This window comes from Cibotium barometz, chromosome 25, assembly GCF_041138505.1.
Source record: "Cibotium barometz isolate CiBa-2024 chromosome 25, ASM4113850v1, whole genome shotgun sequence".
NCBI lineage: Eukaryota > Viridiplantae > Streptophyta > Polypodiopsida > Cyatheales > Cibotiaceae > Cibotium > Cibotium barometz.
Window position 1 is genome coordinate 51,076,662 of NC_141070.1, and position 14,206 is coordinate 51,090,867.

At 38.0% G+C, this 14,206-nt stretch overlaps 1 protein-coding gene across 1 annotated transcript; it reads left to right on the forward strand.

Annotated features, from left to right (window-relative positions):
• Positions 1–12,824: 12,824 nt before the first annotated feature.
• LOC147624702 (calcium-dependent protein kinase 14-like) lies at positions 12,825–13,826 on the forward strand. Its single transcript, XM_086819866.1, has one exon. It carries the CDS (start codon positions 12,825–12,827, stop codon positions 13,824–13,826), a length of 1,002 nt encoding a protein of 333 aa, XP_086675992.1.
• Positions 13,827–14,206: the final 380 nt, after the last annotated feature.

Consider the following 14,206-nt stretch of genomic DNA (forward strand, 5'->3'; position numbering starts at 1 on the left):
TTTCATGTGAACAAGGCTTCTCCAAACAAAATATCATTAAAAAATGATCATTGCCAATTCTTGAAGGTGAGTACTCTGAGGATTTTCCCTTCAAGGTCCTGATATAAATAGCATTGATTCGGCAGTCTACGAGATTTGGGAGTTTGCAAAAGTAAGAAGACTGTGTGATTTGTAAAAAAATTATTATTTCATGATTGAAGAATTTTGGTCAGTACTACCTTTATTTGCAACAATGATAACAAGTCAAATAGAGTAAGTTCTTGATCTCATGGTTTAAAGAATACAAGATGTAGAGTGCATATTGTGTGTACTGGTCTTGTAGATCAACAGATATTTAAACAAGTTATTCCGCCCCATAGAGGTGAGTGTAACAATGATAGTGTAAATTCTTGATTTCATAGTTTAAGAATGCAAGATCTAGAGTGCATTTCATTAAAGTCCAGGTGTTTGTTAAGCTCTTCAAAGTTCATATGGTGCCATACTCACAAGGAACTCCAAATAATTTGGCCATCTTTGGCCTGAGGAGTGGCATTTCATGTAATTTTCTCTAAATACATGACGTTTTCATAGTAGAAACTTGGATTGTTCTAAATTTGATAGAAACTTGACATTCATACAGACATTCAAGAATGCTTCAGAATCGCCCAACATCTGGTTCACATTTGAATCACGAGTTTGTTCCAATCTTTCTAGTGAACCAAGCCATGATGCCATGATGATGGTATAATTGACTAAGGCATTCACACCTTTGTTTTGGCTATTCTCATTCTCTAATCCATGGAACACCATATTAGTGAATTTGGGAATTTCCCAATTCCCATTTTTGAATACTTCAAAAAGGGGACATGGATAACATGTTTATAAGTTTCTCAAAACCCTATCATATGACCTATCGTTGGAAAGCGCTTGAAAAATGGAATCTAAAGAGCTATAAAGCGCTCATTTTGGATTAGTGGTGTTCAAGTTATGGTTCAAACTTTTGACCACGTGTCCCAAACTTGTGGAAAATTCCCATATTCCCCAATATGGTGTTATGGGCTAATATCATCATATGAGCTTGCAAGAAATAGTATAACTCTATCATACTAACTACCTCCTCCCACTTTCCTCAACCTCCATAGCAAGGATAGTGTCTTTCCATTCCGCCCCCAAAGGCCATAAGTTCTCTTGTAGAGACTAGTACCGTTGTCTGAGCCGGAAGAAACTTGCACGACAACTGCACCCCTAGTGATTCTCTAGAGATCATTTTGGCCCTCCTTCCTCACCCTACTTCAAATTGAGCATACTTGGGCTGACCAAAGGACCCCCCAACCCGAACCTAGCTAGAACCTTGGACAAGATCCTTTGGCTACTAACATTCTAATCCCTAAAACTCAAGGCCCATCTAGCATAGAGTCTAACCAACTTAGCTTAAGTTTCACCTTCTAATACTCCCTTAGACACAATTAATTTCATTGCACACATTCTAGTGCACACACATAAAAAGAAAGAAAAAACATAAAAAAACATTGAGACAAACTTGAAAACCTGGGGTCAAAACTGAAGGGATAAGCTAAAGATAAGGACCTTGTTAGAATCTCCAAGATTCATTAACAGTGAGGCAAGCAGAAGCTTGTGCTTCTATCATTTGACGATTGGATCTCTTGGTCATATGTACATAAATGGTCTAGAAAAGTTCTAGCGTCAGTCACACCGAGACTCTTCTATACATGGATAGTGGTAGCGAGATTGCCTCTTGAGCTCCTATTTCTAGTAGTGGAATTGGATTTGAACAATTCTTGACCCCTTAAGGAACTCTTACTTTGACCTAGATAGTCTGTCATATCCACAAAGTGAGGATTTATTAGACCAACAAATGGTGACTGGTAGATCTATGGAGGAGTTTACATGACTCTCTAGGGCCTAGAGCAAGCCCAAGTTCCAAGGATATCAGTCCTTCCCAGTTCGTTGAGTGGAAAAATGATGACCTTCAATGTAGACACCCACCCTTCCAAAAGATTGAAGACATCCCATTATGGAACCTCTATGTCGCATTGATGGGTGGTTGATTGGAATTTTTAAAAATAGATAGTCAATCTAATCATGCACACAAATTGGAATATGTGACTAGCAACCACCAAATCTATGATATTATGCAACCTGAAGGGCCAGGTCCAGAAAAGGTGCTTGACCCTTTTAACCCCAAAGTTAAAAGATTCACTAACCGAGATGGTTTTAGGATGTACACTGACACGTTCTGAAACATTACCACCCAAAAATCCTCATAGGGGAGACACCAACAATTCATGCTAATACTGAGAAAGAGAAAGGATCTCCATCTGTGTCAAAGGGTGGGTTGTCGATCATTGAACCCTTGGAAAGAGCTTTATTGGATAGACTTGATTGTCTTGCTTCTAACCGAAATGTGATGATTTCTCACATCCAATCCACGATTCTAGGACTTGATAACATTAAAGACTAGTGTGTTTGAGACATCCCCACACTTCTCAGTCAAATGATGAGCCCTTCTTAAACTTCTTGGGAAACCTCACTAAAGTCCCATCTATTTCGGGAAAAACCTTTAGGACTTTTAGGGATTCTACACCCTCACATTGGATTAATCTGAGACCGAGAGTGTCTGTTAGAATACCCATAACTACTATGTTCGTTCCTCCACCAAGAATGGCCGCCATCTCTCAAGCAAGACCTATATTTGTTCCACCTCATGTGTCTAAAATTTGTTAAATCTTATGGTGCCTCGTGTGTCACCAATGTCTGCATTTTGACTAGCATTCCCTCTAGTAATTTCTCCAGAAATGCTAGCATTTGTGAAAGCTATTATGGGTAGAGGTTTGAGGATAGGAAAACACACCACTTGCTCCTAAAGAACCTTGGGAACAACACTGGTCAAAAGCTTAACAAGTTTAGAGATTGATGATGAACAAGTATAATGGCACACACCACTTGGAAGTTTTTAAGCAAATGTGCAAAGGCATAGGTGCCTATGATACCCACCCAAATCTTAGCTTTTGACTTAACCTTGAATGGAGAAGTTGGATGCTGGTCCCTGAACCCTTGAGCCTCCTTGTAAGGCTATTTATTTTGCCTTGAAAATGCTTTTAGGCTGGAATTCTCCAAGACTGGATCCAAGCAAAGTCTAGGCCACTAGTTGAATAATGTCAAAAAATAAGAAAGTGAGTCTATCAGGAGTACAATTGACATATAAGATGATAATATGTGTGTCACTCAATCGATAAGAAACCAATCTAAACTTGTTTGATCTCTTTGTTTCTCGAGGATTTACGAGACCAAATTCTGCATAACTATATTTACTTATAGAGACGAACGACCTTTAATGAGTGTTGCATAGATGCCATTGATTTTAATGACAATATGTCTAGCACTAAACGGATTGAGAGATCAAAAGCCCCATCCAAAGCTTTTTCCTAGCACATTTTTAAGGAGGAAGAAAATAAATAAGGCCAATGTCAAGGACATGGCTGCTGTGCTCATGTAGATGGAGGAAAATTGGAAAGTACTCTATACAGATCCTTCCGGCCTACCCTAGGAGAGAGGGTACTTGGTCCGTGCTCCTATTATCGAGGTAATCATACAGGAAACAAGTGTCATATAGTAGAGGACGAACAATTGTGGTGTGGCTATTGAGAAGATATACTACTCATGATACCCAAAATTTCTGGTAAAATCTAGCAAATCGTGATATTGAACAAGTATAATGGCACACACTACTTGGAAATTTTTAAGCAAATGTGCAAAGGCGTACGTACCTATGATGAACCTACCCAAATCTTAGCTTTTGACTTAACCTTGAATGGAGTAGCTGGATGTCGGTTCCGAACCCTTGAGCCTCCTTACAAGGCTATTTATGTTGCCTTGAAAATCCTTTTAGGGTGAAATTCTCCAAGATTCGATCCAAGCAGAGTCTAGTCCACTAGTTGAATAATGTCAAACAATAAGAAACTGAGTCTATACATGAGTACATTTGACATATAAGATAATACTATGTGTGTCACTAAATCGATAAGAAACCAAGCTAAACTTGTTCGATCTCTTTCTTTCTCGAGGGTTTACAAGACCAAATTTTGCATAACTATCTTTACTTGTAGAGACGAACGACCTTTAATGAGTGTTGCATAGATGCCATTGGTTTTAATGACAATATGTCTACCACTAAAGAGTTTGAGGGATCAAAAGTCCCATCTTATACTTTTCTTAGCACATTTTTTAGGAGTAAGAAACTAGATAAGGCTAATGTCGAGGACATGGCCGCTCTAGTGTGCTCATGCAGATGGAGGAAAATTGGAAAGTACTCTATAGAGATCTTGCGGCTTACCCTAGGAGAGAGGGTACTTGGTGCTCCTATTATCGAGGTAATCACACAAGAAACAACTGTAATATAGTAGAGGATGGACAAAACTGTGGTGTGGCTATTGTAGAAGATATACTACTCATGATACCCAAAATTGTTCGTACAATCTAGCAAATCGTGATATGGAACAAGTACAATTGCACACACCACTTGGAAGTTTTTAAGCAAATGTGCAAAGGCGTAGGTGCCTATGATGAACCTACCCAAATCTTAGCTTTTGACTTCACCTTGAATGGAGTAGCTGGATGTTTGTTCCGGTCCCTTGAGCCTCCTTATAAGGCTATTTATGTTGCCTTGAAAATGCTTTTAGGGTGGAATTCTCCAAGACTGGATCCAAGGAGAGTCTAGTCCACTAGTTGAATAATAAGAAACTGAGTCTATACACGAGTACATTCGACATATAAGATAATACTATGTGTGAACTCAATTGATAAGAAACCAAGCTAAACTTATTTGATCTCTTTGTTTCTTGAGGGTTTATGAGACCAAATTTTGCATAACTATCTTTACTTGTAGAGAGACAAATGACCTTTAGTGAGTATTGCGTAGACGCCATTGATTTTAATGACAATATGTCCGGTTTGAGAGATCAAAAGCCCCATCTAAAGTTTTTCTTAGCACATTTTTAAGGAGTAAGAAACTAGATAAGGCCAATGTCGAGGACATGGCCACTGCTGTGCTCATGCAGATGGAGGAAAATTGGAAAGTACTGTATAGAGGTCATGCGGCTTATCCTAGGAGAGAGGGTACTTGGTGCTCCTATTATTGAGGTAATCACACAGGAAACAAGTGTCATATAGTAGAGGACGAACAATTGTGGTGTGGTTATTGTAGAAGATATACTATTCATGATACCCAAAATTGTCGGTGTACAATCTAGCAAATCATGATATGCATGTTCCCACTTTGCTAGCACTCACCCAACCTCTTGCACTCCCTACTCTACTTGGAGTACATAGTGGAGGTCCTATTCCCCCTACTGTAACCAATCCCCTACTAAGAGGAATCCTTTAGTTGCATGACACACCTTCTCCCATTTTGGGACCTTAACTTATCGCCCCTAGTGTGGCACCCATGAGTGGACCTCTTGTTGAAGATGTCACCGATACTTTTGTGCCACAATCTGAACCTCTAGAAATATCATCCAAATAGCATTCCTATTCTATAACATTTCTAGAACCTAATGTAGAATTTCTGAAGATGTCACATAGCACTTTGGCTCCCATTTACAAGATGCAACATAGATTACACATGCTTGAGCTTATGGCCAACCAATGAGCTATAGGGATCAATAGATAAATTCTACAGCCCCTGGTCAACCTTAGCTTGTTGCACTTATGGAGGAGCACACTTCAAAAGGGGATGTCCCTACCAAGTCTCAGCATAAGCTCCCAAAAACATATATGCTTTGTGAAGGTGGTGTTTGAACTATGGGTTAACTCATATTATCCTAGATTTTCCTAACAAATCTCTTCCAAGGAGTGATCAGGGACCCACCACGTAATTGAATATTCTAAGTGTTTTAAGGAAGAAGAGCTCACACAAATCTTGACAAATGCAATGTCACATGAGCTCAAACCAAGTCCAAGATTATCTAAGATTCAATTTAATACAGGGAGTGATGAAATCTCACACACTTCCATATAAAGAGATCCAGCTAGCGCTAAAAAAGAAGGCAATGTAATCATTAAGAGTGATAACAAGAAAATGGAGTCTTCTTTTTCATCGAAAGGAGCACCTAGAGACGAGATTTGAGATATGGCTCAAAACGCTACAGCCAGAAGACCCAAGTAGATGGAGCCACTGCAATTTCCAAAGAAATAAACTAAGTACCCCAATCCCATTGATGAAACAATGAAGGTGTTGGTAGCCCACCAATGTTAGAGGCTGCCCATTGTGGCATGCTCTCCACTCTCTTTTTTACTCGTGAGCTATCCAAGTTTCTCTCAACTACTTGAGCCTCATGAATGGGGGGTTTCATATTCCTATCAGATTTATTACTTCTACAACTTTGTGAGCCCATTCTCACTAAAATTCTATGAAGACTAAACACCAAGCTATGATTAAATGAAATCAGTATAGAAGTGTGTACATTTGTAGGAAACAATACTCTCTTATCTTGCATTGTATTGTATATTCTAATTCATAAGATAAGATTTTCCTTATTTAATTGGATGATTATGGGTGGATAGATATATATTTTTAATTAAATATACATGATATCTTTAGTTAGATTTCTAAAATGGGAAATATTTTGATATAATATATTTTATAAAAATAAATATTTAGAATAATAACTCTAAAAATAAATAAAATCCTTTTTTAATAAGAAGACATAAAATACATTTCTTTTAACTATAAAATAATAAATTATTTAATTTACATATATTATCTAGTTTTTAAAATTATTTTTAAAAAATAAAAAATAATAATTTAAAAAGAGTACCTTTAAATTATATATATTACATAAATTAATAAATAGATATTATTTAAAAATGATTTTTAAAAAATCATATAGGTGTAATTATATATTTTTTAATTTATGTATATTTTATTAAAAATTTAGATATCATAAGAGTATTTTACATACATATGCATGGATTATCTATAAATTATCTATATATATATTTTTTACATGTATATGAAACTATGTATGGATGTAGCCATACATGAGAGTGATCATGACATAAAAACTTGAGTTGATGATGCAGCATGATGGAATGCTGATGTGGCATACACATGTATGACATATGGCACCAACTCAAAATAATGTGATATATCCATGGTGGATATTTTGATGACATAGACTAATGATACAGTAATTTGAGTGAGGTAGCAGGTCTCCCTCCTTAATGATGTGTTAATGCATGTAACATGGCATCTAATGAGATGGCATGCCATGTCATGTCAATAATGAGGTGGCATGCCATGTTATCAATGATGAGATGGCATGCCATGTCATTAATGAGATGAAGTGTTATAATGAAGTGGCACATTGAGGTGAAATGCATGCTATGTGTAGGTGACATGTTAAACACATGGGCACATGCATGGCCTTAATGGTCTCCATCTAGGCTTGGTATTACATTACCTAACCTAGGTTACCAAGCCTAGTTGGACTTGGGTTTAGGCTTGGAAGGGAAGAAACTAGTTGGGCTTGTGTTTAGGCTTAGGTTTAGGCTTGGAAGAAACTACTCAGGTAGAGCTATTTTCACATAGAATGGATAAAAATAGACCTTTTCTTACTCAAATAATTAAACCATTTCTTTTCTGTAGATTCGCCATGATCTTAACACTATTTTCTCACATAAAATTACTACATATTCACATAAAAATACTACATATCACATAAAAATGAACTTCTATATTTAATTTTCTAATTATGTTCAGTTGATCTAAGACTTTGAAGTAAATTTCCAATAGAGATCTGGGAAAATCAACTGTTAAAAATGAAATTTGACCATATGATCACATTGTCCTCATAATTATCTATCCTTGGGTCATTCAATCAAGTAAAAATACATAATTTTTGTTATAAAGATATGTTGTATAAAAAAACTACTCTTTTTTTATACTTTCAAAACATATAATAATTAATTTAAAATAGAAATTACATGCAAAAATTACTCAATAAATCAAGTTAAGATCACCATTAAATACCTTTCTTGTGTGAAAAGTAGGGATGAAATTAGAGTTAAGACAAGTTATTAACATTTTATGACTATACTGTGTACGTGTTTAGGTTTAGGACATGCCATATACATTGTTTTTTTGTTCTATTTTATCATGTGTGATGCACAAGTAATTAAGATACATCTTAGAATACAGTTGCCCCACCATATTATAAATTGTTTCTACAATTAAGTTGTTGAAGCATATATTATGCTATCTTATCTCTTTCATCAATTTATTTCTCTGATATTTGCATTTTATGTCATATTTATTAACGCAACAAATTTGGTGTTTGAAGTTTTTGATTTTTAATTGGGGCCATATGTTTGAGTGCATGACTAATGGTGTGATGTTTCATTATGAGAGCTTAATGTCAAATTCCTTAGCCATTTCAAGTTTAAAATGATTGTTTTTTACTACAAAAAATCTTCGAAGGTGAATTAAAGTGAGGACCCTTATTGTACAACCACCCATGAATATAAATACATAATATAATTAATTATACTTACACAATATATTTATCTTTGTGATTTTACATGTAACTTTGGTCAACTTGATATGGATGATCTTTGACACCTAACCATGTTCAGACTAGTTATTTTGTCAAGATGGAAAATAGTTAAGATGGAGAAGGAAACTTAGAAAAGCATTCAAAGAGCGTACACAAATACCAAAGAAATATTGTTAGTTATGCGTGCCAATGGTAAGCATGAAAAAAAGGCGATGAGAATAATAATGTGATATATATATTTCATGTCATTGTAAGTGTGATTGGCAAGTGTGACAAAGGAGAAAGTGGTGTGTAGAACTTGGAGTTCTTGATGTGCTCTTATACTGACTTCATGGGATAGGAGATAAGAAAGGAGTCATGTGAAGAGAGATAAGAAAGGAGTCATATGCTCTATACAAGAATATATGTTGCTTCTCTATAAGTTTTAGGTCTAGTTAGTGAGGTTCACTAGTTTGTACACATCAAACCCTCCCCTCACAATGTCAGATTTGTCTTAAGCACTTTAGTTATGGAGAAATGCCAATCCAAAACCAAAAGAATAGGAGATCATATGTGCAACTTTTGGAATACATGCATGGATTATCATGCTTACTTTTTTGAGCTTTTGCATATCTAGGTGTAGACTAATTGCTTTGAGTGTTAAGTGGTTTGCTAAGCCTAGGTGCAACTTTTGGAATACGTGCATGGATTATCATGCTTACTTTTTTGAGCTTTTGCGGTGAAGACTAAAATTGTTTTGAGTGTTAAGGGGTTTGCTAAGTGGGAAATTATGGTTTCTGTTATCCAAGTTTCTTCTTTGGGGCTTCTATAAAATTTTGGGCCAAATTTGGAAAATATAATTATAATATATTTGTATTTTGTAAATTTGTTGATGTCATATGAAACGCTTATTACCAAAGGCATAATATCATACATTTAGATATAAAATTATACTTATTATAATTTTTTGCTTGCAATTAGAGTGCTAAACTCATTATAAATTTTGATGGAAGTGCTAAACTATAATGTCGTTAGACTAATATAAAATTATACTTATTATGATTTTTTGTTTATAAGGGAAGTGCCTATGTGTGCTAAACTCATTGGTTGATGGAAGTGCAACATGAACTCATAGAACATGGGTTCTTGTCAAGCTAGCTCAACTAACCGTTGATTATCGACAAGATATTTGATGACTCCACTTATGGTTCATCAGATGTATGCAAATAATTGACTCCCTTCACATGAGATGTCTAAGGCACTTTCATAAATAAAATGGTCCTCATTCAATTAATTTGCTCAAAGAATGGTAATTCTCCAGATTGGACCAAAATCAAGGAACATACTCCCACTCAAAAATGGTCCTCTCTCAATTGGTTTGATTAAAGAATGGCAATCCTTTGCACTGGGCCCCAATCGAGGTACATCTCCACATACATGGACCTTGGTTGAGGTAAATGTGTCCACATACATGAACCTTAGTCAAGGTATGCTCATAAGTTTATGTAACTGGAGTTCATGTCACCATGTTGATAACTCCATTGAGGTATCAAAAAAAACAACCTACTAAAGTTATGTACCGTTGGGCTCTTTTGTAGTAGATTATACAATGTAATTACCTTACTATTTTGAGAATAGCACTTTATAGATCAAGAAACAACCTACCAAAGGGCTCTTTTATAGTAGATTATACAATGTTATCACCTTACTATCTTAAGAATAGAACTTTATAGATCAAGCTTATCATTGTGTTTACTGTTTTGAGAATAACACTTTATATATCAAGCTTATCATTGTTTGTAGTTACCTTACTATTTTGAGAATAGCACTTTATATATCAAGCTTATCATTGTTTGTAATTACCTTACTAAATTTTGAGAATAGCACTTTATAGATCAAGCTTATCATTGTGTAACACTTTATAGATCAAGCTCATCATTGTTGGTAATTCGACCGAGGTATCACAAAAACAACCTATCAAAGGTATGTACTTGGGCCCTTTTGTAGTAGATTATACAATGTAATTACCTTACTGTTTTGAGACTAGGACTTTATAGCTCAAGCTTATCATTGTGTTTATTTTCAATCATCAAATGCATGCTTTGCCTTGATCATCCCTAGCCTAGAAGTTTCAAGTCTATCTAGCATAACTTGTGTTAACATTGATATGCAGTTGATTCACTTAAATGCATGCTTTTCAATCATCAAATGCATGCTTTGCCTTGATCATCCCTAGCCTAGAAGTTTCAAGTCTATCTAGCATAACTTGTGTTAACATTGATATGCAGTTGATTCACTTCATGCTTTTCTTTGATCCTCCCTAGCCTAGAAGTTTCAAGTCTATCTAGCATAATTTATGTTGACATAAATGCAAAGAACATTCTCCATTATGTCCTTCTCAAACCCTCAAACCTTGTCACACCATGCATGACCAAGGAAGGTCTAATCTAAGTCTCTTCATCTCCTATGAAGTAGTCGTGATGCTGCAAGCCTTTGAATCATAGATGGGATTTCTCAACCAATTATAGCATCGAATGGAAAATGAAATGGGAAAGGACCTGGGACAGAATTTTTAAGGCACCGATCAAATCAAGATTCAAAGGGTTTTAGTGACCACACCTATGGGTTAGAATCTTAGCTAGGAATTGGATGGCTCGTTCAACTATTTGTCCTCTGCACAAGGTCCATGATGATGAGTCAAACTTTGACTTGATCTAAAGTGCCCAAAGGTTAAAAAAAATCTCAAATGGGTCTTTAATGCATTCAAACCTCTTAATTCAGACAAATATTGTTTCTCCTAAGGGATGGTGCGAAGGAAAAAATAATTAATGTGGGTTAATTATTTCTCTCTCTTACGGGGCTATGTGGATTTAATTCAAGAATAATCTTGTCTTTGATAAGGGTATGGGTCAAGTCAACGCTTCTCAAACCTTCACAATTTTGATTAAAGAGGAAATTCATCTACATAAGGACATAATTCTCATTGATTAAGAAACTATCTTCATTGACATGCTAATCTGATGAAAATTACTAAACCTTAGAAAGGTCCATGGATGCAATGTAAACCCGAAAGATTATTAGGAGATGGAACTGGGAGATGGTAAGGTGTGAGCTCACATAAAACATGCCATAATGCTTGTGTTTCTCAAAAGAGAAAGACGGAAGAGGTCGAACAAAAAGGTTATCCACCATTTTCTTGATGAGATGAGCTTAGGCAGGATGAAGTATTTGTATATTGAAAACATTGATGACAATAATGATCGCTCCCTCTCGATGAGCTGATCATAAAAATCAATGATGTCTTGGATGGGGATATATTAAAGAGATTGCAGATAAGACATGTGTAATGTCACATCAAGCAAGGATCTATGTGGGCAATCCACATCATCAACCTATGAGTGCTAATACCTTAACACATTGTCCCCATCCACTAAGGTTTTGGTTAAATTATCTTTAATTATGTGATGCCTTGAGTAATATGTCATGAAGTCTACTACTAATTTGGGGAAATTTTTTTAATGATTTGATTACAAACTATGTAAAATATGCCATCACTTTTTAGGCCCATCACTTTTTAGAGAACCTCTTATTATACCCGTTGTGCTAGAAATAGTGACTGTTTATGTCTTTGGTAAAATTGGCTACCCCCATCTTTAATATACATCCATCCCACAAGGCCAAAGTCTACTAGCTCTTTTTGAATTCAATCATGTGACGAAACCGAGGAAGCACCAATGGTATAATGGCTACATCAACATCATGCAGGTTTGAAACCATTGTCGCTGGCCAAATAAGAAGACCCACCTTAGTGCTTACGCAAGGAACAACAACAAGAAATGTGTGCATAGCCCCCATCGATATTGAGAACTTTGTTTGTGAGTGTTCCAAGGCACGGCCTATCCTTATCTCATTGGGCATAATGTAAGCATACAAATAGATCCAATAAGAGCGCTCTTTCTCTCTCTCTCTCTCTCTCTCTCTCTCTCTCACACACACACAGGCATAGCAGACTTATGAGGGTCTTGACCATGCCATTTTTATGCTATAAGTATAGCGGAGTTGAATTGTACAGTCCCATGCGATCCACTTGATCCATGCTTCTGCAACTGGTTAATAAAATTTCTTACAATTTCTTCATTGTTACGGAAGCGCGTTTTGGCTTTTTAGAGGACGGAGACCTGAAGCGCGTTTTGGCTTTTTAGAGGACGGAGACATGAAGCGCGTTAGTGGGTACATAAATGCGATTGTATGTGGTGTGAGATTCTTTCTTGTATGGTACTGTAGTTGCGGGTGATGGGCAAGAGAAAGCGATCGCAGGTGCTGGATCCCCTGAGGAAGCTAGGGCAGGGAGGGCAGGGCTGCGTTTGGCTGTGCCGGGAGAGGGAGAGCGGCAGGCTGTGTGCCGTGAAGAAGTCCACGGCCACCACCAGTTGCAACAAGAAGGCATCAAAGACGCAGTCATCAGGGGAAGAGCAGATGAGATACGAGGCAGAGGTGATGAGCGCCTTGATGAGGGTTCCAGGCGTGGTGCCCTTGGAGCACACTGCGGTGGACGATGAAGGGCATGTGTACCTTGTGCTACGGTACTGCGAGCGCGGGGATCTCTTTTCTAAAGTGAAAGAAAGCGGCAAGCTTGGGCAGCGCGAAGCTGCCAAGGTGCTGATGAGTCTGGCACAGACCCTGCGGTGCTGTCATGAGTTGGGGGTAATCCACAGAGATGTAAAGCTGGAGAACGTGTTCTTGGCGAAGAAGCAGCAGCAGCAGGAAGCGGTGGAAGAAGAGGAAGAGGAGGTTCTGCTGGGGGACTTTGGCCTGGCTGCCTTCGTGCAGCCCGGGCAAAGGCTGCGAAACGTAGCGGGGACCTGCTACTACATGGCCCCCGAGGTCATCACGGGAGACTACGACCAACGTGCGGACGTGTGGAGCCTGGGTGTGCTGCTTCACGTGCTGCTCACAGGCGCCCTGCCCTTTGTCCACAACCTGGAGGACGCCAGCGAAGGCAGCGTGTACCAAGCCATCCTTTCGGAGGATCTCGACCTCGAAGCAGATGAAATATACGCGGACCTGCCCCTGAGCGCCCGAGACCTGCTCGCGGGCATGCTCTGCAAAGACCCGGCCGACAGGATCAACCTGGGGCAGGTGATGGAGCACAAGTGGTCCGTCAAGCGCACCCGGCCGGCACTCAGTTCCAAGAAGGGGGACATCATGGCTGTACGACAGCGGGAGGCCACGGGCTGCTACAGGCAGCACAGGCGCCAATCTCTCCTGCCAGTGCCTGCCCAAGTGCTGGGTTAGCAGCCTTGCCTGTGTTGTGCATGGATGGATGTGGTTGAACCCCTTTATGGATGGCAATGGCCGAACAAAGAAGGTTTGCGTGATTCGCTCAGATCCGCACATGGCTGGGAGCCTGGCCGGACTGTGATCATGTCTGGAAAAGTAGTCTGCACATAGGAGCCAGTTACACTAAAGTTGCAGATTGTTTGCAAAAAACATGGCTCTCTTAGGCTCCATTGAAGAGCTCACCGGGAAAGGACAAAAAGATCCCTCCACAAGACCAGGATCAGCAGCTCAGCTCACTCAGGCGACTCTAATTTGCCTACAATTCTTTCTCTAACTTGCTTCGAACTCTGGCAAGTCTTATAAAACTAATGTTTTAACTAAGGTAGAATGGTATA

Coding starts and splice junctions, on each gene's coding strand:
- LOC147624702 (XM_086819866.1), top strand. CDS start 12,825: ATGGGCAAGAGAAAGCGATCGCAGGTGCTGGATCCCCTGAGGAAGCTA.